Source organism: Brachyhypopomus gauderio, chromosome 15 (genome assembly GCF_052324685.1).
Source record: "Brachyhypopomus gauderio isolate BG-103 chromosome 15, BGAUD_0.2, whole genome shotgun sequence".
NCBI lineage: Eukaryota > Metazoa > Chordata > Actinopteri > Gymnotiformes > Hypopomidae > Brachyhypopomus > Brachyhypopomus gauderio.
The window spans coordinates 20,502,727-20,526,634 of NC_135225.1; the positions used below are offsets into that span (position 1 = coordinate 20,502,727).

General features: G+C 42.5%; 2 protein-coding genes across 3 annotated transcripts in view; one reads left to right on the top strand and one right to left on the bottom strand.

Moving 5' to 3' along the window:
- The first annotated feature begins 220 nt into the window (after positions 1-220).
- Positions 221-23,908, top strand: part of mcph1 (microcephalin 1) — a 29,896-nt gene continuing 6,208 nt past the window's right edge. Inside the window, exons 1-13 of one of the 2 annotated variants that reach the window (XM_076974313.1) lie at positions 221-567; positions 1,100-1,151; positions 1,379-1,470; positions 1,556-1,674; positions 2,442-2,529; positions 2,635-2,737; positions 2,883-3,014; positions 4,439-4,525; positions 4,639-5,496; positions 5,924-6,018; positions 9,832-9,869; positions 10,064-10,226; positions 10,568-10,645. In XM_076974313.1, the coding sequence (XP_076830428.1) occupies positions 1,115-1,151; positions 1,379-1,470; positions 1,556-1,674; positions 2,442-2,529; positions 2,635-2,737; positions 2,883-3,014; positions 4,439-4,525; positions 4,639-5,496; positions 5,924-6,018; positions 9,832-9,869; positions 10,064-10,226; positions 10,568-10,645 (1,890 nt within the window). In that variant the 5' untranslated portion in view covers positions 221-567; positions 1,100-1,114. The remainder of the gene's footprint in view (positions 568-1,099; positions 1,152-1,378; positions 1,471-1,555; positions 1,675-2,441; positions 2,530-2,634; positions 2,738-2,882; positions 3,015-4,438; positions 4,526-4,638; positions 5,497-5,923; positions 6,019-9,831; positions 9,870-10,063; positions 10,227-10,567; positions 10,646-23,908) is intronic. The other variant, XM_076974314.1, reaches the window with a different exon arrangement.
- angpt2a (angiopoietin 2a) lies at positions 12,382-22,550 on the bottom strand. Its single transcript, XM_076974315.1, has 9 exons — positions 22,038-22,550; positions 18,638-18,793; positions 17,586-17,707; positions 17,073-17,305; positions 16,731-16,858; positions 16,231-16,332; positions 15,861-16,027; positions 14,770-14,900; positions 12,382-14,160 (listed from the first exon to the last, which is right to left on the bottom strand). Exons 1-9 carry the CDS (start codon positions 22,290-22,292, stop codon positions 14,000-14,002), a joined length of 1,455 nt encoding a protein of 484 aa, XP_076830430.1. The 5' UTR covers positions 22,293-22,550; the 3' UTR covers positions 12,382-13,999.

The window sequence follows — 23,908 nt, forward strand, 5'->3', positions numbered from 1 at the left end:
AAATACTGAAATGCGATTAAAATGCGATTAATTTCGATTAATTAATTACAAAGCTTCCGATTAATTCGATTAATTTTTTTAATCGCATCCCACCCCTAATATATATATATATATATATATATATATATATATATATATATATATATATATATATATATATTGTTCAGTGTTCTTGTAACCACAACAATTCTAGTTGTCAACCTCTGACCAGATCCAAACACCTCAGCCAAAAGTTCGAGTTAAAGATTTATTTTAGAATTGGACAGTAATTGGCTATCTTGCTTGTCGGTGCGGTCCAAGTCGACGGTACACAGAGGTTGTGTTTCTGTACCCCAGATTCAGCCCAACACACGCCGGAACCTCTGGACGTCTCCAGTAGGTGGTAGTGAGGCGCCTCGTCACTTCAGAAATCCTCACGAAGAAGAGATGCAAACGTTAGCGGGAATACACGCCGTGAGGAGATAAGTGTAAAACAGCACCGATAATGACTGCTAGCAGCGACATTTACTGGGCAAGGCGGGTTAGTGGGTAGCGCAGGTGCAACAAGTCAACTAGCTGTCGGTTAAGGTGAGCAGCTGTGGGCCGTTAGTGGACCGGGTTCAGTTATCTCACCCGCTAGCGGATTGGCTAAAGTTAACGCTAACTAGGTTAGCTAAGTTAGCCAGGTTAGCTAAGTTAGCCAGATTAACTAAGTTAGCCAGGTTAGTTAAATTAGCCAGATTAACTAAGTTAGCCAGGTTCACTATGTTAGCCAGATTAACTAAATTAGCCAGGTTAGCTAAGTTAGCCAGGTTCACTATGTTAGCCAGGTTCACTATGTTAGCCAGGTTCACTATGTTAGCCAGATTAACTAAATTAGCCAGATTAACTAAATTAGCCAGGTTACAAAACAGCACTTTTGGCATAGTTAACTGGTGTTGCTAGCTAGACTGCTATATCCTACAACATGAACTCGGCTGTTTTAAATAAAGGAATTATAAGTCGCTATCATGTTGACTAATACTGAGCTTTACTACTTATTGGGTCTTGTTAAAGTTACCTGGCAGTATTGTGGGAATCTAAGCTGTCCTGTGTACACATTATTACTACTGTTTTGCAGGGTCAAAGTTCAACAATGTCAACAGACTACATTTGTCCAGCAGTCCTCAAAGGTACTTTGTTATATACGCAGTGCTTCTTTAGGGAATAAGCTTTTTCTGTAACATGACCTTTGCATTACCTGTAGACTACACAGCCCTATTTCCTACATGCGTACATCCTTCACATTTTGATCATAGTCCTGCCTTTGGTTATACCTGTACGATGATCATTTAGGGACTGTTGCTTCATTCTGTAATTATTTTCAGATGACTTTGTTGTTTCTCCTTCCACTGTACAGATGTCGTGGCATATGTTGATGTATGGTCTGCAAGTAAGACCGAGAATTACTCTGACCCCTTTATTCACCAGCTCCGGGATTTGGGGGCTCAGGTGAGAGTCCTTGTTTAACCATGGCACATATTTTTAAACCAACACGTGTATTTTAAGTAGTCAGGAATATGGCTTTGTCTTGCAGGTACCTAAAACATTTAACAAACAAGTCACCCATGTAGTGTTCAAAAATGGTCATCAGTCCACATGGAACAAAGCGAAGAAACTGGGAGTGAAAATTGTGTCTGTCCACTGGGTTGCCAGGTAAATTCACAATTCCCAATTATCTCCTGTGTATTGGAGAGACCAGATATTAGCTGACAATGATATTTAAATGTAATCTTACTTAATTCTTACAGAATTACATATGCTACCACAGTACAGTTTGAGTGTTCTGCTCGCCCTATATATTCATAGTTCTGCTGCTGTAGCACTGCACTACCTCACCAGGATTAGATATGTGTATATTTATATCTAGCTTTAAATAATTCCTTCTTGGCCTTAGATACACGTACTTATTTCCAACAATACTAACAATATATTACTGTTTCTAAAAAAGGAAAATTAACAAACTAGTGAGAAAATAAAAACATAGTTAAATAAACCAGGAGCTAGTCTCTGTTGTCTTTTCTTGGTAGATTACAATTACTATATCAATTATTACAATATCAATTACAGTAACAATAACTGATGATTTTAACTGAGTTCCCCGTCCTCTAAAATCTTAAGGAGTGTTGATCCTGCATTAGTCCAGCACATAAACCCTTCATTTATTTGACCCATCAGTAATAAGTTAAAGTTCAGTGATTGAAGAGGCTGGTTCTTACACTTGATTCTGGATATATACCCTCTCTAGAAACTCATTTGCCAAAAGTACATTGTGTTCTATTTCAGTTAGACTAATTCTTGAATCTTTGTGAAGTTTGAAACTTAAAATTCAGTCCAAATTTAGGTTTCTCACATTGGCCATTAGATGTCTCTGCCACTCAAGATTACGCTGCTTGTAGTTATTACGCTGCTTTTCTGTGCAGGTGCAAAGAAAACACGGAGCATGCCGACGAGGATCTTTACCCTGCGCAAAACGAGGAGTCGAAGCTCGGCCTTGTGAAAAAAAGAACAGTAAGATGGAAGCCCGTCTCGGAGAACACGTTTTCTGTTCATTCTGTTTACCTGAGGCCTGTTAACATACATTGGTGATTTTCATTTACTCATGATTTGATATAGCACCGCTGTATGCAGCCGAGGGATATTCCTCTGAGTAGCCCTAAGCGACTGAAGAGGAAGCTGGACAAGATGATGGAAGGCCTGGTCCAATCATCTCCTATAGGTAAGAAACAGGGACCTTCTTCCCTCCGTGGCTATGTTCATTGTTCTCCATAGTTCACACGCTGTGTGTTTGTGTGTGTGTGTGTGTGTGTGTGTGTGTGTGTGTGTGTGTGTGTGTGTGTGTGTGTGTGTGTGTGTGTGTGTAGTTTCAGATACGTCTCCACTCATTATTGATGAAGAGAATGGGATCGTGTACAGTCCCTCCTCCAGGAGGGCCGACACCATGGCTCAGCGGCTGAAGGAGATGCGAGCACAGCGTGAGAATCTCTCCCCCACTGGTACGTCCCCACACGTCTCCATAAGCTTTTTTACGTCCCCACACTTCTTCATAAGCTTCTGTACGTCCCCACACTTCTTCATAAGCTTCTGTACGTCCCCACACGTCTTCATAAGCTTCTGTACGTCCCCACATGTCTCCAAAAGCTTCTGTACGTCCCCACACGTCTTCATAAGCTTCTGTACGTCCCCACACGTCTTCATAAGCTTCTGTACGTCTCCATAAGCTTCTGTACGTCCCCACACGTCTTCATAAGCTTCTGTACGCCCCCACACGTCTTCATAAGCTTCGGTACGTCCCCACACGTCTCCATAAGCTTCGGTACGTCCCCACACTTCTTCATAAGCTTCTGTACGTCCCCACACTTCTTCATAAGCTTCTGTACGTCCCCACACGTCTTCATAAGCTTCTGTACGTCCCCACACGTCTTCATAAGCTTCTGTACGTCCCCACACGTCTCCATAAGCTTCTGTACGTCCCCACACGTCTCCATAAGCTTCTGTACGTCCCCACACGTCTTCATAAGCTTCTGTACGTCCCCACACGTCTTCATAAGCTTCTGTACGTCCCCACATGTCTCCATAAGCTTCTGTATGTCCCCACACGTCTCCATAAGCTTCTGTACGTCCCCACACGTCTTCATAAGCTTCGGTACGTCTCCATAAGCTTTTGTACGTCCCCACACGTCTTCATAAGCTTCGGTATGTCTCCATAAGCTTCTGTACGTCCCCACACGTCTTCATAAGCTTCTGTACGTCCCCACACGTCTTCATAAGCTTCTGTACGTCTCCAAAAGCTTCTGTATGTCCCCACACGTCTTCATAAGCTTCTGTACGTCTCCATAAGCTTCTGTACGTCCCCACACGTCTCCAAAAGCTTCTGTACGTCCCCACACGTCTTCATAAGCTTCTGTACGTCCCCACACGTCTTCATAAGCTTTTTTACGTCCCCACATGTCTCCATAAGCTTCTGTACGTCCCCACACTTCTTCATAAGCTTCTGTACGTCCTCACACGTCTCCTTAAGCTTCTGTACATCCTCACACGTCTCCTTAAGCTTCTGTACGTCCCCACACGTCTCCATAAGCTTCTGTACGTCCCCACATGTCTCCATAAGCTTCTGTACGTCCCCACATGTCTCCATAAGCTTCTGTACATCCCCACACGTCTTCATAAGCTTCTGTACATCCCCACACGTCTTCATAAGCTTCTGTACGTCCCTACACGTCTCCTTAAGCTTCTGTATCTCCCCACATGTCTCCATAAGCTTCTGTACGTCTCCATAAGCTTCTGTCAGATACTTGGGACTTGGTTTACATGTCAGGGATTGACTGACACTTTCCCCTTCCTTTTAGAGAACTTCCAAAGTAATGCTGTTGCTTCAAGGCTTCTTTTATAGCTGTAATATTTTTTTTCTTCTTTTCAGCCTCACAGATCCAGGACTCAATAATGGAAGACTGTATACGGCCTACTCTTGGGGAGACTCCGGCAGGCCTATCGAAATTAATACTGGGTCAGTGGGTGTTGTTCAGGTGGTGGGGTCCCATGACATTGACACAAAGTCAGTATAATTATATAGCTATATAATATGTAATTATATTTCAGAATGACTTCTTTCTTATACAGAGGACGAAGAGCCATCATGCAGTTTGTCAGTCAACCTCTCAAATTCCAAAAGTGAGGGAGAGAAAGGGTATTGTGAACGTCCATCAAACAAGATGAAATCTCATGGCCATACTGAGAAGGAACCCTGTGACTCGGTTGACAGTTTGACACGTACTGAAGTTCTGGCGTCTCCACGGAGTGAAAGACCAAGGAGATCATGTTCCAGCATGAAAAAACAATCTTCTTTAGATGGTTACATTCGTAAAACATCCTCAAAAAAACCTACCTCACATTCTTTGCCAAAAACTGAAGAGGGTGCAATTGATTTGACAAAGTTATCAGCCAATATGAAAAAACGCAAAAGCACGACCACACTAGGCAGTACGGATTCAGGAGAAGGGCAGACTCCACTATGCCTAAAAGAGGCAAATGACAACGGCAATCGTGCTGACTCCAGACGACTTTCCTTTGTGGATCCTTCCTTTTCAAAATATGATCACTTAGCTGAAAGTAAAGACTTGACCACTACGAAGTCGGAGTTTTGTACAAGAAGGCCAGACACTCACGGCTGTGACGACGACGACAGTGTGTTTGAGGACTACTTTACTTCAGGTAACAGCGTGCCAAGGTGCAAGGTTGTCATGGTGAGCTCTTCTGAAGCAATGCCTCTACCCTCCTTTGACCTGGAGTCCAAGAGGTCGAGAATGCGAGAGAGTCACCCTCCCCATATCTGCACCAGAGATGGAACACAAAAGGTTTTCAGTCGCAGGGGCCATGCATCAGGCCCTGGGGTGTCTGACTCTGAGAAGATGAAGCAGGAGCCAGCTGCAAAGAAACAGAAGAGGAGAATGAAGTCAAACTCCTCCTCACCTGTAGAACGTAAGCTCTTCTAAACCCAGAGAAATGCCATCCTGGGGTTTCTTATGAGCTGTCAAAATTGAATGTATTTATGAATTTGAGGTCGGGCCAGTGAAGCAAACCTTATTGTTGTCTTATTGTTTAATATTGTTTAACCAAAAAAAAAAAAAAACTTGAGTCCTTCTGAATTTCCGATATAAAAATGTGATTCCTTTGTGGTGGCAGTTTGATTAACACATCACAAGGACAAAATACTCTGTTTATCTTGATGAACAATTGTTAATAAAAAGAAAGTTTTCATAATCTGGCGTCTCATGTATCTCATGTCTAAGGCTGATGTGAAGACTAGAACAGTGTTTTAAGGCTCTCGGCATAGATGCACCTGCGGTGTGCCGTTCTAGGCTGAATTTTTTTTTTCTTTTCTTTTTTTGCATGTTTACATTTGTAGGCAAAGACAGTGAAGGCACTTCAGATGGGCTCACTGACAGATGTTCTGAAATGTGTAGCAAACATGCGACTATGAAAACGGACAAATTTGTGAAGGTAAAGTAAATCTATCTCACCTCTTGTTGTTGGAGTGGGTCTTCATTTACTCAATCTAGCTGTAGCCTGTATATGCTAGAATGGATGCTACTGGCATTTCAAATTTGTTCATGAATTCATTTGTTTAGGTGTCCTTAAACATTTAGTTTGTTTAACATTCCTTATTTAAATGAGGACCAAATAAAATGAGCTCTCGACAAAGAGTAGGGAGGGAATTTTCATCTTGGCAGAGCTCCACTGCAGATTTAATCATGTGAAATGAGAGTAAAGTACTGTGAATTTTTTACTTTCTTGCCTCCCATTGTAGCATGTTGAGTTTTGTCAACAACACCCATAAAATATACACCCACTATCACAAATACCACTTTGCTTTTTAGCTTGTTACTTTGACACTGGATATATACCCTATTGGAAATGTAAACTGAACTGGAATATTGGTTCTTCTCCCCCCCACCCCCGTTCTGTTCCTCCGCCTTTATGTGGTGTTTCATGGCTCAGTAATGGAGCATAATAATTGGCTTTGAAGGAGTTGCTATTTGCTTGGCTCGTTTGTTGTCTTCTTGGCTTCCTGTATGTGCCTGTGTCTTCGCATCGGTGACACTGCACCTGGCCGTCTCCTCCTTTTGCGTTCCCTCAGCCTTGACGGAGCTCCCTCCGTTCACCCAGTGCTGCAGAGGGTTTTCATCTGTTTGCCATCTTTGTTTGATTTCACTTCCATGTGACCTGTGTCACGAGTCATTCAGTCCCGTCATAATCCGGCGCGTAGACCGTTTGAGAGCTTTCCGTTGCGTGAAGGTTTTGAGAGACGTGCGTTTGTCGCTGCGTAAGATCTCCACCTCACCTCCAGCGCGAAGGAGAATTGGCGTACAATTGTACGAAGGCGTACAATTGCAGCCGTTCTCCTTGCAGATCAAAGAGGACAGCTAGGTGACCTCGCGGGACCATGATGTCAGGTGCGATAAGGACTCTGGGTTGAGATGAGCTTTTTTTTTTTTTCTAGGATGAAACGTCTTGGACAGACAGTGGAGTTCACACAAACTTTTTAACAGCAGTGTGTGACGAGCAAAATAAGATTTCATTTTTTGAACATTGGAACTGAGTAATTCTTATTTGCATTTAATTTCATTGTAGATGACCTCTATGAACCTATCAGGTACCGTCTGAAATTCTTTAGCAAAGTTTTTATATTTGATGACTTAGGCACTCTGCCAGAATGACACCGTCATGAGGATGTAATAATTTATCTCGCTAATGACAGGGATAGCATCTCTATGAACTTTGAGTGAGTCAAAACCTGCTTGACAGCACCACGAAGCAGCCTCGTAGGACCACATCGGACGGCCTCGCAGTTAATGCTTTTAGACAGTCCTTCAGTTCTTTAAATGCAACAGGCTGTGCAGGTGTGCTTAATCGCTGCATCCTGACAGTTAGCCCTATGATTTCAGGGGTGACTATGACACACAAGCTGGCTAGATAACAGAGTCACAGCTGCGAGACCGCATTATGATCCACACTGTCAAAACTCGGTGCTTAACGTACGAAAACTGAAAGATTCAATTAAACGAGCGCAAACACAACAGGGATTAAATCTCGCCAAGAGGCAGTGTGCTCGCTGGTCTCTAAAGTGCTGCGAATGATGAGTCAGTGCCTGCCCAGCAAGACAGGGGCCCATATAGGCCCCGAGCTGCGTCTCTCTGTGTGAATAGAGGCCTCAATCATATCAGAGTGCACGAACTGCCCAGCGAGCTCAGTGTGTCATACCCTGAAGAATTTCCTTCATTTGTGCTGGGCGTATTGGAAACAAACTCTTGAAACAGTTCACACCAGTGCTAGGGTTTTGCCCCCGTGCACGGGCTACCTTGAGGTTTCAAGAGAGAGCGTATCAAATAAGGCCTAGATGTGAACATGTTAGATGTTTCTGTCTTGGTTCAAACCACGACTTTCATACATGTACTTTAGCGAATGTGTGATCTCTGCAGCCTTTCAGATTTCAGCTACAGAGGGAACAATTTTCACATTTTTTTTGCTGTGTCTGAAAAGAACGTTAGAGATTCCTTTGTATTTTTTTGTCTTTTCACCAGTGGTTTTGTTTCAATGCATTGAATACTAGGTTGTTACCTCTTTCTTTTCCCAATCCATGTGGGCTTCTCAGCGGACTGTCAGGAAGCTGTGTAAAATCCTACTGAAATCCAGTGACATTCTTCCTGAATGGAAGCATTGCTATGGCAAGAGTGTGTGGAGTGTGAGTGCACACAGAGGGCACATACGGGATAAGTCCCTGACAATTGCCAAGCAGTGAAAGCGCTGTCCCACTCTTGAGACAATAGACAATAGATCTTTGGGCTGAAAAACAGCATTGCTGTCCAGATTTAAGACAAGCAAAATCCTTGTTAACTACTTACTCCATCCACACCTCCACCCGTGCCTCCAAAAGGCTGCTGTTGCCTTTTCATGCAGCACACTAGACATCAAGGTGGGGTCCTTTTCTGGTTGAGGGTGAAGTGATGAGAGATGTTTTCAAAAGAAACCCTGCGTAACTAGTTGAAGCAGCCATCCCAGAATCTGCTTCTATGAAGTTCTTGTGGGTTCACTGGGTTTATTTTTATTATTTTTTTTATTTTTTGGGTTTTTTATCGTTGGTGAAGAAGTCAACCTTTGCTGATGAATGATTGTAATCACATTTACTCTGGCTCAGAAGGTAAAATCACAACACTCAAAAGTACTGAATCAAGTCTGAACCAGTAGCGAACCGTGACCATTAAACCTGGGCCCGCTTATATTTTTGTAATTGTTTAGATGTCGATTGTCAAACTGTAAGTAGATAAAATAAAATTGGATAAATTATATTAAATATATGTTTTAAGAATATTTTTAGGCCCTCTGAGTAGAGGGCGTAGAGGGCCCTGACGGTTCCCCACTGCTCTGAACAATATACGGGTCTGAACAATAACATTCAATAACTCATAGTGTGTGGTGATTAATAAATGGACCAAACCGCCTGCTGTAGGGTTTGTGGATTGTTAGATAAAGTGTTTCATTTTCAAAACCTGATCTTCCATGATGTTTTCCTCCCCAAGTCTTCAAACCAGAACTTTAAAACGACTCGGGTCAGTGGCTTTCAGTTGCGTCCTGCCTAGGCACTGCATATTGTATAAAGTTGGCAAAATATGTCATTCAGTCACTCGTCTTGAGCCACAGATGTACAACATCAAACGTTCACCTGTTTTTTTAAGCTCTGGTGCATGGTTTGATAAAGGCCATGCCTGTTTCACAAGCTGCTCTGGCCGGTTTTGTGCAGACGCACAACTGGGGAGGGCACACCTGGCCGCACACGGTCACTGCTGTCAATAAGCCTATCTAAACATGTTATGTACTGGAGCTGTTTTGGCCGCTCTGCGTGCTGATGGACCTGAACACCCCAACTTCCTGTGGTGGGAGCAGAGAGGAAGTGCCGCGTGCGTGCGTGTTTGCTCGACTGGCGCTCGCGCTGAAGACCTGCCGTCCCGGGGCCAGGGTACAGGGGACGGATGGAGCGGCGGGGCAAACTTACCCCGCTCAAACAACAACCCGAACCCCCCCCCCGCTCCACGGCCTTGGACTCGGCGTTTCCTCTCCGCTCACCAAATATGCGAATACATCCGGCATGTGGCTCGCGTGCGAGCGCGTGGTCTGCCGTGTCGTTTGCCATGTTGCTCACCAGCGCGTCCTTCATCAGATCGTGTGTTTATTAGCTACACGGGGGGAACCGTCTCACGTTTTCGTGTTTGTGAAGAAGCTCGCCTTCCTAATTGTGCCAATTTGTTTCCTTTTCAGAAAAACAGAACGTTAGTAATGACTAGCATGCCCACTGAGTAAGTCTGTTTGGCTGTCCGTCCTCCAAACACACATTTCATCACATGCATTGTTGCCACCAACATCCTTGATTCATTTATCACTGTGGTGTGATTGCTGGTGTATGGTTTTTACTGTATGGAGTTCTCCTGCGTCACTTGGTTTGGGGGAGAGCTGCTCTTCTCTTGATTGGAGTTTGGGTGTGTTGTTTTAGGAAGCAGCAGATGGTCATTCAGGTGGTCGACAGCCTGGGTGGCTTCACCGTGGTGGACACCGTGTGTGAGAGCACCACGCATGTCGTCTCAGGCAGCCCGCGGCGCACCCTCAATGTCCTGCTGGGCATCGCACGAGGATGCTGGATTCTCTCCTTTGAATGGGTGGGTCACTGTGGAATAGAGCCTGACCCAGAATCTCATAGCAGTTCTGCAATGCTTTAGGGTACCGGTACCAGTGGTGTCATTTAAAATTCAACTATATATTGGCCCTATATACATTATAAGCTTTAGAAAGCATTTTTACTGTAGAGGTCCCATATAAAAGCATAAGACTGAACGATGAATCAGTAAGTTCATGTTAGTAAATGATTTAATTTAAAAAAAAGAAAGAAATACATCAATAATTAAAATAGTCATTTATGATTTCAAAATCAACCATCGTTTTAAATGTTATGACATATGAGGTTTCAAATTTTAAAGTAATAAAATACCTTTTTTCATAGATCTTGTGGTGTCTGGAGCACAGGCAGTGGGTCCCAGAGGAACCGTATGAACTGTCTGACCACTTCCCAGCTGCACCTGTAAGTGTACAAGTGTACCCACGTGAGCTGTTGAAGACCTATCGATCTTCTCACACACTTTATATACACATTAGTTATGCACATATAACAACTCAAACTCACTTTCTGTAAGATAATGAAGTAGTGATATTAAGTAGCATTATATATGTCTCTGTCACCACTGCCCTCTGAACACCTTTACTGTGTTTTGTACCAACTACAACTGCACATGTGACGAAAAATCTTGCATCTTGACAGTTTGTGAAATCTGTTTTAAATTAGAAAATTTGCTAAATCGTTGAGACTGGATTCATAGCTGAACAATCTAAGTCAGTACTGTGTGTTTATTTATTTTGACAAAATTAAGTGTTCAGTTGCATTGTGTTCAAAGCTGGTGTATATAAAAACATTGTCTCTTACACTGGCCATTGAAGAGGGATTGTGGAATGAGAATTAACATTGGAGTGACTGCTGGAAATTCAATTTGTGTCTTTTTTCTATGCCTGTTACATCCGTGTCAAGTGCTTAAAGCAGACAAGAACGCTGTGTGTTGCCTTTTATCTGTGGACCATTAATCTCTGGGCTTTTTGTCCCTTAATCTTGTGTTCTTTTCAGATCATTATTCATGTTTCAGATACAGTGTTCAACGGGCCTTTCAGATTGGCAAAATTAGCAAATTGGAATTGATAGGCCTCCAAACACTTCAACCGTGTTTCAGCTGCAGTTTCCGTGTTTCAGCTGCAGTTTTGAAATGTCTTGCACATTAGCAAATTGGAATCGAAAGAAGCCACTCAACATTTCTTCTTTTCACCTGACAGTTTGAAAGGTCTTGCACAGAATCCTTTTAATGAGGAAATGTGAATAAGGATTGAAGTGTTTGAAAAGGAGACTTGGCTGAAATGTAGACATCCTGCTTGGAGGAGAGTAAAGAGGGAGAGAAAGGGGCTACCGTGGGGTTCCTGTTGCTTTTGCCTGCACTAAAATGGCCTTTTGTAGGAAGGACATGCATATTTGGTCTGCTGCTGCATTCCACTTACTGTAGGGTTTCTGGGTGCTACGCAGCCATCCATGGTTGCCTCAAGAGTCTGTCAAACTGTTGCAGTAACTGATGGAAATGTGCTGTTCATAAATATTGGGACATATTACTCCATCTGCATTTGGTTGGTTTGTATTTCAGCAATCCAACACATTTGAAAGTATTTAAGTCTGCATATATTGACTAAACCACTTATTGACAAAAACAAACTTAAAAAAGAGCTTGATTGAAAACCAGTAACAATCTGTGCATGCAATCTTTGCTTGATCTCTTGGCCTGATAGCCTGTTGACTGCTGTCAGCCTCTAATGCAACCATTTTTAATTCTTGTTTATTGTGGCTTTCTTCAGTCTTGTGACTTGCTGACAGTGGTAGCAAAACATCAGTGAAAACAAGTTCACTTGGCCGCTTCATGATTTTGTTTTCAGCCTTACGTAGGTCTGTTTTTCTGGCATTGGCACCTCTTTTTCCCCTTGTGTTTAGGGGCAAATCTGAGACAACAGTTGGAAACACCATGTTTGATGTCTGCTCCAATTTTTTTATCTCTTAGCTAGCTATGAAATAACTAAGTTGTCAGTTTTTTATTCATCGTCCTTTACAGCAGGAGCACTGTATATAAAGTGGCTTACATGGTTCACTTAATAGAAATACGTAAATACTCATATTAAAAGCAACATTCTGCACTTTAATCTCTTGGACATTGTTTAATTACATAGACAGTATAGAGCCAATACATCTAAAACCCACTGTGCATTTACTTATTAACTTTACTGCAATTACTTATGAACTGTAGTGCAAAGTGCTTATTGTGATTGAATGGGAAAAAATTGAGTATTCACATTGAGGTGAAAATTTTTTTTTATGCTGTTTTGACTTCAAATAAAATTACATACATCTTTAAATACATAATTTTAAGTATGTGTAATACAAACAAATAAATATCCCTCATTATCTCCCTCAAACGCTTCAGTCCAGAGTTGTTAAATGAAACTAAAAAAAAACTTTTAAGTTAGCCTACATTGGACAATAGTTGTACTCTAGATATAAACTATGAACAAAATAATTTATAAAAAAAAAAAAACCAACTGTGCTTGGTAGTTAATGGCTGTGAGACCACCTGACTGCTGAAATGAAGAATAATGCTGAAAATGTAGTGGTAAATGGTAATGAAACAAACGTTTCAGTAAAAATCAGTGTTAAACATCATTGTTAATGGTGATAAGTATATATTTCTGAAGACATTACTTGTGTGACACTAAAAGGTTGGATGTCTTGAGGCAGCAGTGTGATTGGTTTAGCACTGGCCAATCCTTTGGCACCCTAGCTGATTTTATTCATTTGGCATTCTCGGGTAACTGCCACACAACTCTGAAGAAAAGCTGCTTGGTTCACTTTCATTGTACACAGGATTAACAACCCGTTTGTTTCATAATAGGTCAGTAGTAACTTCATATGAATATAAGTATGCTTTTAATTAACCTGAAAAATGTACTTTTAGCAACCTAAACGTTACCAAATACTGTATCTGGCCTAATACCAAATCTCAGACACGTATGAGAAAGTAAGTTCTTCCTATGAAGCAAGCAAAAGCTTTAAAGCTTCGTTTTTGAAGAAGAGTAATAATTTCAGTAATGAAATTATTAAATTAATTAATTGGGCCATAGTTAGTTACATGCCATTAAGCTTCCTTGAAATGTTATATCAGACATTATAAAAATGTTCAATAATAAATCTGTACTAAATAGAGAAAAATAAACTAAACTGCAAATCATTCAACCTCTGTAAACAAAAGAGCATCTTAATTTAGATTTTTTCAAACATTTGCTTCGTTAATAACACATATCCAGGCAGATGTTAGGAACCCTTCTGTATCATTTTCAGTTTTCTTTACTTTTGTACCATAGTTGCATTGTCAATATCAAACCCTAATCATTGTAAGTAACTGTATGACATTGACAGTAATAAATATAAATGCTCTAAAATATAACTTTTTTCTGCTTGAAGCTGTTTGTATGAAAAAATGGATACTCTATCAAACATTCAGTCCACAAGTACGGGTCCTGTAAAAGGCAGCACAGTGGGCCCCACGTGTCAGCGAAGCCTCCTTTAAGAACACTCAGTTAACACTCTTAACAGGTTGTGTTTAACAAACACACTTGCTGGTTTCAACTAGTCATTAAATCTGTACTTTTCTTATAAGTGCTTCCTTTGCTAAACGCAATGCCATTTGCCTGAAACTGTGGATAAATGTCGAGAGTTTTTCTCTCCAAATACAAGATCTTGTATTGGATTTGAAAGTCTCATTGCCTCACGCGTTGGCCTCATTGCCCCATGTGTTGCTCAGAAGTCCACAGGTCTAATCATCATAGTAGTCGTCTTCAGTGAATATCCCGAGCCTTTCCAGTAGTACCACTTAATACCATTGAAGCGGTTGGTGTTCTGCCCTTGCTGGTAGTATATTCCGTTGAGATTAGAAGGACCGCAGGCATCAAACCACCAACCTGTGGATGTCAAACAAACAATACTTCAAACCAAATAAATATCTACTGGACTTTCCTTAGCTATTCTGTCAGAAGAACGTTTGGGTTGTGATGCGTTTAGCTTAAAGGTGGTGTAAGTTCATCTCTGTCTTACGTGTCTGCCTAGGGTGTAACTTTTAAACATGTTAGACCCAGTCGTCACCAACCCTGCCTCCTGAGGCCCAGTCATCTGCAGAGCTCCTGCCAGGAGATGTGACCTAACGCTGGGCTGTGAACGCCCGGAGAAGCGGAGTGGAAGAGGGGAGAACCTCTACTCAAAGCTCTGTGTGTCTGCAGTTCCCACACTGGTCATTTCAGTTTTCACAAGGGGCCGAATTCCCCGAAGGGCTGATCAGTGATTAGGTCCCGGCTAATTTTTGCTTGAGAGTTGTGACCCAGACACAAAAAATGCAAGTTGTTTTTCAACTTCTGCACGTCGTTTGAGGGGAAAAGCACCATGGTTCAGAAAAGGGAGCTTTGAGGAATGAGCTTGAGAAGTCAGTTTGGATGCACAGGGCGCATTTGAGAGCTGCACCAGGACAGTTTGTTTAAGTTAAAGGATGGAGGCATTTGAAATCAACCTGATCTTACCTCCTGAGGTTAGTTGTGAGCACTTGCAAACACATTTGTCATTGTCTGCATCCTTTGTGCTAAAATCACTTCCTGGCTGGGCAAGGCTACTGATTTTGCCTGCTGTTCCACTGTAGCCTTTAAGGTGTATCCTGTGTAATTGGAAATGCAGAAATACACAATGTCAGAAGGAAGTCCATAATTACTGTTACAGAAAGCGGGGTGAGGGGGGTGCAGTCAGTAAGAACAGATTAGGCTATCAGTTCCTTCACACTGGCTTGCTGATGGAAAAACATGCAGGAATATAAGAGAGGGAAAAAACCTCTTCTACAGCTTTATCTGTGGAGGATCCCATCAGATTTTTTTTATTAAAAAAAAAAAAAAAAAAAAAGCCTGTCAGACCCTTTTTTAGGGTTTCCATCACTGGTCTTTGAGGAGATAAAAAGCCATGTTTCTTTTTCTGCCGTAAAGTCAGGTTATGCCTGAAATCAGCCCGCAGTCTTTGCATAACCATGACATTCAGGTTCTTTGTCTTTTACACTCTCTGTGTCTCTCATGCCCACTCGTTTCTGTCTGCTAACCCCCCATCACCACCACCCCCCTCCCCTCCAAGTTCCGTCTGTTATGAACTTTAAAACAGGCAACAGGAAATCCTTGCTGTTGTCCAGTATGTCTGCCTTTCCATTATTGTCAAAGGATTAAAAGTTAGGTGGTGTTGCCTTTAGCTTAATTTTGTCGCGGGGTCAAACAGCGAGGGCTAGAGTAGTTGGCTTTCTTTTCAGAGCAAGCGATAATAGTATAGACAGCTCTGGGCTGTTGTCCTGTTTTTGTATCTCATAGGCCATAGCTGTTTCCAGATGGCAAAATATTTACTTTGGACCCTAGACGAGAGCGTGCCCCCTCTCCAGAGATTTCACGGCCTTATGGGACAGAATGAAAACTGGCTATGAGCAACATGTTTATAAAAGTGCAATTGTGTATATACACTCTCTCTCCTCCGCCATTTATCATGACAATCAAAGGAAGCGAATGCAGTTTGCAATTGAACGCACCATGAATTTCAAGTGAACTTCTAAACTTTTGCCAGCTTTGGCCAAGACCTTTTTCCTCACCTGTAGTTCTGCTGTTCGTTGCTGAGGGAAAATTGGTCGTACTGAGAGAAGCCTGAATTTCCCTCCCAATCCGAGAGCTCAATTCGGAGGACATATTGCTGCTCACTGGTCAACTTTGAGATATATTCGTTTCCCAGCCAGTGTTCTCCTGATACATCTCCAAAGCCCTTTGAAGAAAAAACAAACATGTTTAACATCGACTTCAATAAGATAAGCAGTTTCTGAACCGTTTCGGATGGTTTTAACCGTTAGTTTAAGTGCCTGTGAATACGATGCACTCGATTATCGCATGACTTGTGCAGCATAGGATGAGGTCAGCACTATCAACTTTTCCTTTTGTGTCGAGTCACGCCGCTGGTCCAAAACTCACCGTTTTGTACTCTTTCCACGTACGGTGAAAGTCAACAAGCCCATTGAAGCGTTTCTGCAGGACTGTCCAGCCGCCTCCCTCCGTGTCCATATCACAGTATGCCTGGAAGTAGGAGCAGTACAAGTTGCATATAGTCTGAAAACTTTGTGTGCCGGATCTTGTGCCATACATTTCTCTCACAGTCAGCAAACTTTGTTCTTTCACTTTCTTAGAACATTAAGATGTCTGTTAAAAGGCTGTTAAATTGCCAAACTTAAATTACTTTTCATGAAAAGTATCTTAGGAGATGGTTCCCGTCAACAGAAGCATGCGCAAAGCTAACTTCAACAAGAGAGACTGAGGCGTTCTTGGTGTGCAGTAATAGAAATTCCCCAGAAGTCACTTGACTTCCACCTTCTGCTTGATTCTTATCCAGTGATACATGTAACTGTGAATCATGTTAAATTAGCTCCTGTCTCTTTCCACGGATATGGTGTGTTAAAACGATGAAGGTTTCATACCTTGATTTGCTCTTTTGTCTCAGGTACAGTAAGTGTGTAGACTCCGCTCTCTTTGTTTCCCGACTTAAAGACTGCCGTGCAGTCCTTGTACTGTGACGGGGTGTCTTGCATCATTGCAGATTTTCCAGCTGAATGTACAGAATAGCAGTTAATACATTGTTTGCTGCTGTTGTTTTGCACATACTCATATTTAAGTTGAGGGACATTGTGTGTGTGGTCTGAAAGTAAAAATGAGATGTGAAGTTCTCTCATTCTATGGGGGAGCTTAGAGCACGTGAAGACCACGTGAAGAACTTCCTGAGCGTTTTGAACATGGTCTGGTGTGCTGGCGTGGTCTCTCACGTGTGGGCACGGAGATGGTGTGGATCAGGCTGTTGACGGTCTCCGTCAGCTCCTGCTGCTGCCGCTGCATGGCGGAGTTGTGGGAGGAGGTCTGCTCCAGCTGCTCCTGGAGCTGCGTGATGACGCTGGTCTGCTTCTCCACCAGCTGCTTCAGCTGCTCCTTCTCCTGCTGGAGGCTCTTCAGCTCCTCCTGCCTCTGACCCTCCATCTCCTCCACGCGTTTCTCCAGGAAGCTGCAAGGGACGAAGAGAAGACCGAGCTAAGAAACACGCACAGCGGCTTCTGCTAAATCCTATGGCCGTTGGTCATAGTGACGTGCACCACGTAACATGGGCCACAGTTTGTGGTGTTCTATTGGTGCATTTGAGTTGAGAACTTTGAGTCGAAAGAGCTGCGAATATTATGATGTGGGGAAGGTCTAATACTCAGGAATATAATGTGTGTGGCAAAATCTAATAAGTATGTGAAAGAATTTTTACAAAATTCACATGGGTTAAAAGAAGTACTTCTCACCTGTTTTTTTCACTCAGTTTGTTTATTTCGTTCGTTTGCAAGATCATCTCTTTTTCCAGTTTATTTGTTGAGATTGAATTCTCAAGAAGTTGAAGCTCTAGCCGGCTTGTTTGGTTTATAACCTAAAGATGAAACAGACATGGTGTTTCCCACAGAAAGTACCTCAGATAAGCCCGCGTATTAATTGTAACGGCCTTGAAAAGATGTGCTATTAAGTGAAGCATTTGGCAGAGCCTTGGTTCTTGAACGCTTATGTAATTAAGGCCATGAGATCTCTAGGGATAAATTTTTGTTTTCACTACTGTTCATATTCACTCAGTAAAGGCTTCACTCGGTATGACTCCATGTTGAAGGTGTTCTTCCATTTGTGGTGTGATTACGTAAAGCGCGCACCCTTCTCGGTTAGAAGAATATGACTCATTATGTATACAATGCATTTTGCCAGTTGCACTTTTCTCCCCAGAATAGTCTGCTCTAGACGCAGTTCCACAGCTCATTGTAATGCTCTTGAATAGGCTACAGTTGATATCACATACCAGCGTTTATCATGATGGTGATCTGACTGTTTAGGCTTTTAGGCTTTTGCTCGGTAAGGATGACCCCGTTATGACCAGTTACATAAGAGGTGGTATTGTTTGCCCAATGAGCAGCAATGTGTGAAAGACCTTAACTGTAAGTAGGGAACTGTTCATATATCACTCGGTGGGTCTTAGCATAGGCCTTTCTGGTGTTTGATAGGTCGAGGTTGGGTAACGGGGACACTTTAAACGTAGGTCTGTATGCCTCAATGTTCAATCCTTCTGCTGAGTCGCTGCACATGGTTTCTGGTGCTGAACTCAGCAGAAAACCCCTGGTCAGTGTGTTGTCTACATGGGATCTATCTGTGAGGCGTGGTAGCTGGAATTATGACAATGCCTGACCAGATACAGAGGATGGATCAAAATTCATAGGCCTGCATCGATGTGCATCTTTTGCCCAGGTGTTTGAAGTTGTAGTTTAAGTCAGTACCCCCATTACACGTATGATCAGGGTGAAGACTCCAGAATTCCTACCTGGGCTTCCACCGTGGTGAGCTTACGCGTCTGCTCCGCCGTCTGAGTCAAGAGGCTGGCGCCGATCTCGATCATGGTGGCCGTGTGGTTGTGCACTGCCTCATGCTGAAACTGGGCCATGTCTTGTCTCAGGCTCTCTTGGATGTAGCTCTCCAGCTGTGGAAGTGATCAGACGCAGAAGCTCAGGCTGAGACACAGGAGACCAGCCGTGGGGGCGCTAAAACAGGATCTCTTATGTCCTTTGGCTGGGCTATGATCTTAATCTGGTGTGGTGATACATCGCAGGGTCTTTGTTCTTCCTAATATATATCGCTATTGTATTCAGTAACAGGACTACAGATGGAGTTGGTCCCTAGAGAAGCTGCTTAAAGAATCAGGAACATATATAGGAAATGCAGCCGCTATCTTTAAGACATCTGGCAGGAACATGCAACTGCACTCACTGTGGATCATTATCACTGTGGATGACTATAGAGCTTTTTTAGAAGCTGTAATCATTGCCCTTAATACAGCACACAGGATTTTGAATAGATAAGTTACATCACCAAATTTCCCCCCATAAATTTCAGTCACACCCCCTCTCCCCTCCTTAACCAACAAGATTCTAGACCATTTCTACTCTGCTTAGAGTATAAGTGAGTCTTTTTTGGAAGCAATTTGGGCTAAATCACAGTGGTGTTCATTGAAGATGGCGGCAGCTTTGTTCTGGTTCAGAGAGTTTTAATATGCTACAGGGTGTATTAAGTTTCAGAGCTCATTGACGAGCAGTAATTGGATCTTGTAATGAAAGGGTCATAACCCTTTTCAAATAGAGCCATAACGCCAAATGTGACTTGACTGTTGGTGTGATCAGTATTCTCATATTTATTGGAACATGCTTTTTGTCGTTCCTTCTTGGCTTATGGACGTTCAGTTTTGTTGTTTTCTGAGGTTTTGCATGAGCTTCATATATAGTGAACAGGGGGTGTTCTCCTCGTAGGTGTCCTAGCATTAATTTGTGGTTAACCTTAAACATTCAAGGCATTGCCTGTCTATTTCAGAATGGAAACCTAACACATTATCATAACAACTCAGGGTAAAAAATTTTTGTCTGCTATAGGAGTTTTTTTTATATGTATAAATCATGGAACCTGTTGACTCCATGATTCCTTGTGCTTTAAATGGATTTGCTGTAAATTAGTCTAGCTGCTTTTTAAACCCCTTTTAAAGAATGTCATTTCGCTTATATTAAAATCTAAGTCCTGCGTGCCTGTTTGCATCGTGGGGAAGAGGCAGCACGTTTGGTGCTCATCTAGTCTTCATGCTCTTCCTGAAAAGCAGTTCTTCCTCTCGGCAGTTCTGTGCTCAAACAAACAGGATGGACATGACGAGTGACGGGTTGCATCCTCGATGAAAACATTTCTGTATCGTGACAGGGAGGGAAACAGGGTGGCCTTGTTGCACACGCTCTCCCCGGTGTTTGCGTTATTCGAATTAAAGCCTTCCGGAAGGCAAGTTTTCTCCTACTGCAGTTAGGGTATATTTAACTCTTCCTTGTTAAGTAATGACAAATGCGACGACTTCGGCAATCAGTGCTAATTTTGTTTGTCTTCCTTTCTGGAGCTCCGTCCCACTTGTTTTGTGGAAAACAAACGCACGTGTCCTTGGAACTGTGATCAAGACATTCCACTGGCTGAATGATCTAATCAGTTGTTTACGCTATTTATGCCACTAGGAATACCATTAGGAAACGCTCTGTTTACACGAAAGTGTGACCATGTGTGAGTGACACACATTACCGTCACGGCAGCACAATGAAGTGCCGCTAATGAATCAAAAACGGTGAGATTCTGTGGCATGACTTTACGCCAGATGAGGTCAATGCTTTCCTCTGACCTTGACTTACGGGGCTCGAAAGCACCGCTAAGAGGAAGTGCCTTTCCTCTGAGTTTACGGATCATGTCAGTAAACCGTCAACCTTGCAACCTAAAGGAAGCTATGCTATAAAATCTGTATACGTTGTTTTGTTCCCCCATTCTCCACACTGTCTCTCTTCCCAACACCCCCTTCCCAACCTAGCATAATGGTATTAATGGTATTTCCATAATTTTTTGTGAAGAATTTAAAGATTTTGGCTTGTTTCTTTAATACATGTTGAGGCATCTTAGCATTCAAACTATTATCATGTCATCATGTCAGCTTTCGAGTATATTTTGGCAGGAACAAGTTAGGTCTTTTTCCACTTGGTGATAACACACCTGACTGTTTAACAGTCTGTGAATTACCACAAAAGCAGTTTCACATGCTGAACTTCAATAGACAATGATTCCTTTTTTTCTCTCTTTTTTTTTTAAGTTGTCTTTTTTTCTCTTCTTCACCAGAGAGCTGGTTTCTGTTATGCTGAAACATTGTAACATTGTAACATGTAACATTGTAGCATGTAACATTGTAGCATGTCCCATTTTGGGATTCCACACGGGTTCCTAAAATCACATCCCTGAGAACATGCAGGAGATGAATGAATCAATGAATTACTGCTAAGGATCTTTTTATAAGCTTTATTTGCAAGCCCAGTTGCCTTTGTCACTGAGGAATATACAAGTTTGCTTCTTATAAGTGCTCAGGGTTATGGATTGAAAGTTATTCAGTTTTGCTAATGAGTTTATTCAGTTTTGCTAACGAGTTTGTGAATTTAATGCAAATTCTGTAAGTCTTCTATAGGACTTTGTAACTATTTCTGCCAGTTATGACCATGAGCACTACAGTGAAATATTTCCTGTTCATTCATCACTTTTATTTTTAAATGTGTCATTTTCTTGTAGAATGTAGGTGCAGTTTGTATAGTTCCCAAACCTCTGGGTCTCTTCAGATATGGGGGTGAGATCCAATTAAATGTTTAAATCTTTGGGGTATTGTCCATGTGCTCATTCACTGCATTTTTAACTTCATGAATACACACACACACACACACACACACACACTCTTCCTACTTGTGAGACCTAGTATACCTGTCTTAAATTGTCCTGTCTCAAACTGCAAGTCCTGTCACTACCCCGAGTTAAACAGCTGGTGTATGTTTGAGTGCTTAGCTTCAGTGTAAAAAAACAATATCTCTTCTTCACAACTTCATTATGAAACATTGAACACCCATCCTCAAACATACCATGGATATAAATGTATTGCGATCCAGAACATACAACCTTTCTGGCGTTAATCCACCACTGTGTGATGTCAACAGCATGACTTTAAGAAACAGAGTAAACACGTCTTCTATAACTTCTCTAACTTTGAATGAGCCCACAGCAGGTGCGGCCGTCAGCCCTGTTTCCTACTCCCCTGAGCACCACGCCAGCGTCCGACGCGAGCGGTGAGACCAAGTGGATAAATGACCCTGATCGTTCAGTGATGAAGGAGACTTTACCTTGAGCAGCCACTGCGTGTTGTTCTCCATGATGATCTCCAGTTGCTCCAGCCTCTGGACCGACTGCTCGTATTCGGCCGGGTCGTCCCTCTGCACCAGGTTGCTGTAGCTGTTGGACGGACAGCCCTCCTGCTCCGGCAGGAGAAAAGTGTAGCTGCATGGCCCGTTCTGAATCTGATACTGCTTCTTGCCGGTCGAATACCCTCCTCCCACGGTGAAACAGATGCTCAAAAAGATTGTTCCCGCGTTCAGCATTTTTTCTTCTAAAGATAGATGTGTTTTTCACTTTTTGTGTCAAGAGTTTCTGAAGCTTCAATGCTGATCACTCTCGTGCTGTGCTTGCGTGAATCTCCCTGTCCCAGATGTTGTCTTCACTGAGCACAGGTTTCATTTATAACGCCGCCCAAAAGCAGGGGGTGGAGACAAACGTCGGCGTGTAGTAGTAGAGCGTCACTCAGCGGGTCCCCCCCACTCTCAGCATGTGTTCTCCCCTTCATCGCTCTGCGCTCGTCTGAGCTGCTGTGCTCCTGTGGCCACGGGAACGGGGCCCAGGCCCCTCCCACCGACCCACCGTCCTTGCAGAGCGGAGCAAAACCCGAGAATCATTTTAGCCAGACAGGAGCAAGCAGCACTAATTAAACACTTCCTGCTGGATGCTCCTTCAGTATTGCTCCTACTCCAGAGATAGCCCAAACACTGGGATCAGGCCCATGGGAGAAGAGAGGACAACAAAGGCAGTATTTGTGTTTTTCTTCGAGACTGCCACACTAAAAAAGTTCCTCAGGATGCAGCTGCCTGCGTTGGCTTTGATGGGACCCTCCCCCCACACCTTCTGAGAGGAACCAGGGTTTAATGTTATAAGAATCTGAGACCGTGTGTAATTGAGATGTTTGAATTGTCCCTCGCATCATTTTTGATGTTTCTTGATTGCCTTCAGAAGGCACTTGCTTCTATTTCCTGTCACAGAGCGTTGCTATATCAGGAACATTATAGAAGAAAATCCCAAATGCCGTTGTTTATAATGGCAGACAGCTCTCTGGCTCTCACTCAGAAAGAAGTCATTTGTTAAGCATTTCTCATGTCATCTTAATACGATTCCTCATCTCTAGTAATGCATTAGTTAAAAATATTTCATCTTAAGTTCACAAAATGGCTGATATGGTCAAACTTGCATTTTTCCCATTATTGGCTTTTAAATTTTCTCAGTCCTTTATTCTCATGATTCTGCTTACAGCCTTGTGTGTTTTAGTTCTTATACAGCTGGACTGTGGTAAACTGGTAGAATATTTGGTTTAAAGCTGTTTAGTACAAAGTCGGTAAAAAATATCTTTTGAGTAAGAAATATTTACTGATAAATGCTCTTTAGCCTTTGATCAAGCTCTTTAACCTCAGAAGTGGATTTGCACACACAAAAATATTATAATAAGCTGTATAATAAGCTAGTAATGTGATCACAGGCACATACATTTTTATAGCATCACTAAAATAAATTCTCATCCTCTCAGTTAAAAATGACTTGTAGTCCTTTAAGATCTCGAGTTTATATGCGCGCGGTCAAGTCTTAAACACTCTTGGGCAGCATTGGAACAGCAAAGTCGGGAGCAGCAAACCGTCAAAAAATCTCTTACTGACAATGATCGCACGCAGCTCGTAGAGCGACATGACGGATGAGGGACGCCAGGTGTCATGGGGAGGAAATAATTCAGCTCAGAGGATGTTTTGTCTTTTAACCCCTTGGGGGGTCTTTTCAGAACACACATCACCATAGCGCTCCTGTGGCTTAAAGCGTCACTTCCATTAACACCTGAGAGGACATTTTTCTGGGATGAGCATCAAAACTTTCCATGTCATCTACGTCATAGTTTTTATGG

Coding starts and splice junctions, on each gene's coding strand:
- angpt2a (XM_076974315.1), bottom strand. CDS start 22,292: ATGCTGAACGCGGGAACAATCTTTTTGAGCATCTGTTTCACCGTGGGA. Junction 18,794..22,037: donor ACACGCAGTGGCTGCTCAAG/GTAAAGTCTCCT, acceptor TCACTTCCACAG/CTGGAGAGCTACATCCAAGA. Junction 14,161..14,769: donor CTCACAACTAACCTCAGGAG/GTAAGATCAGGT, acceptor TGACATCCACAG/GTTGGTGGTTTGATGCCTGC.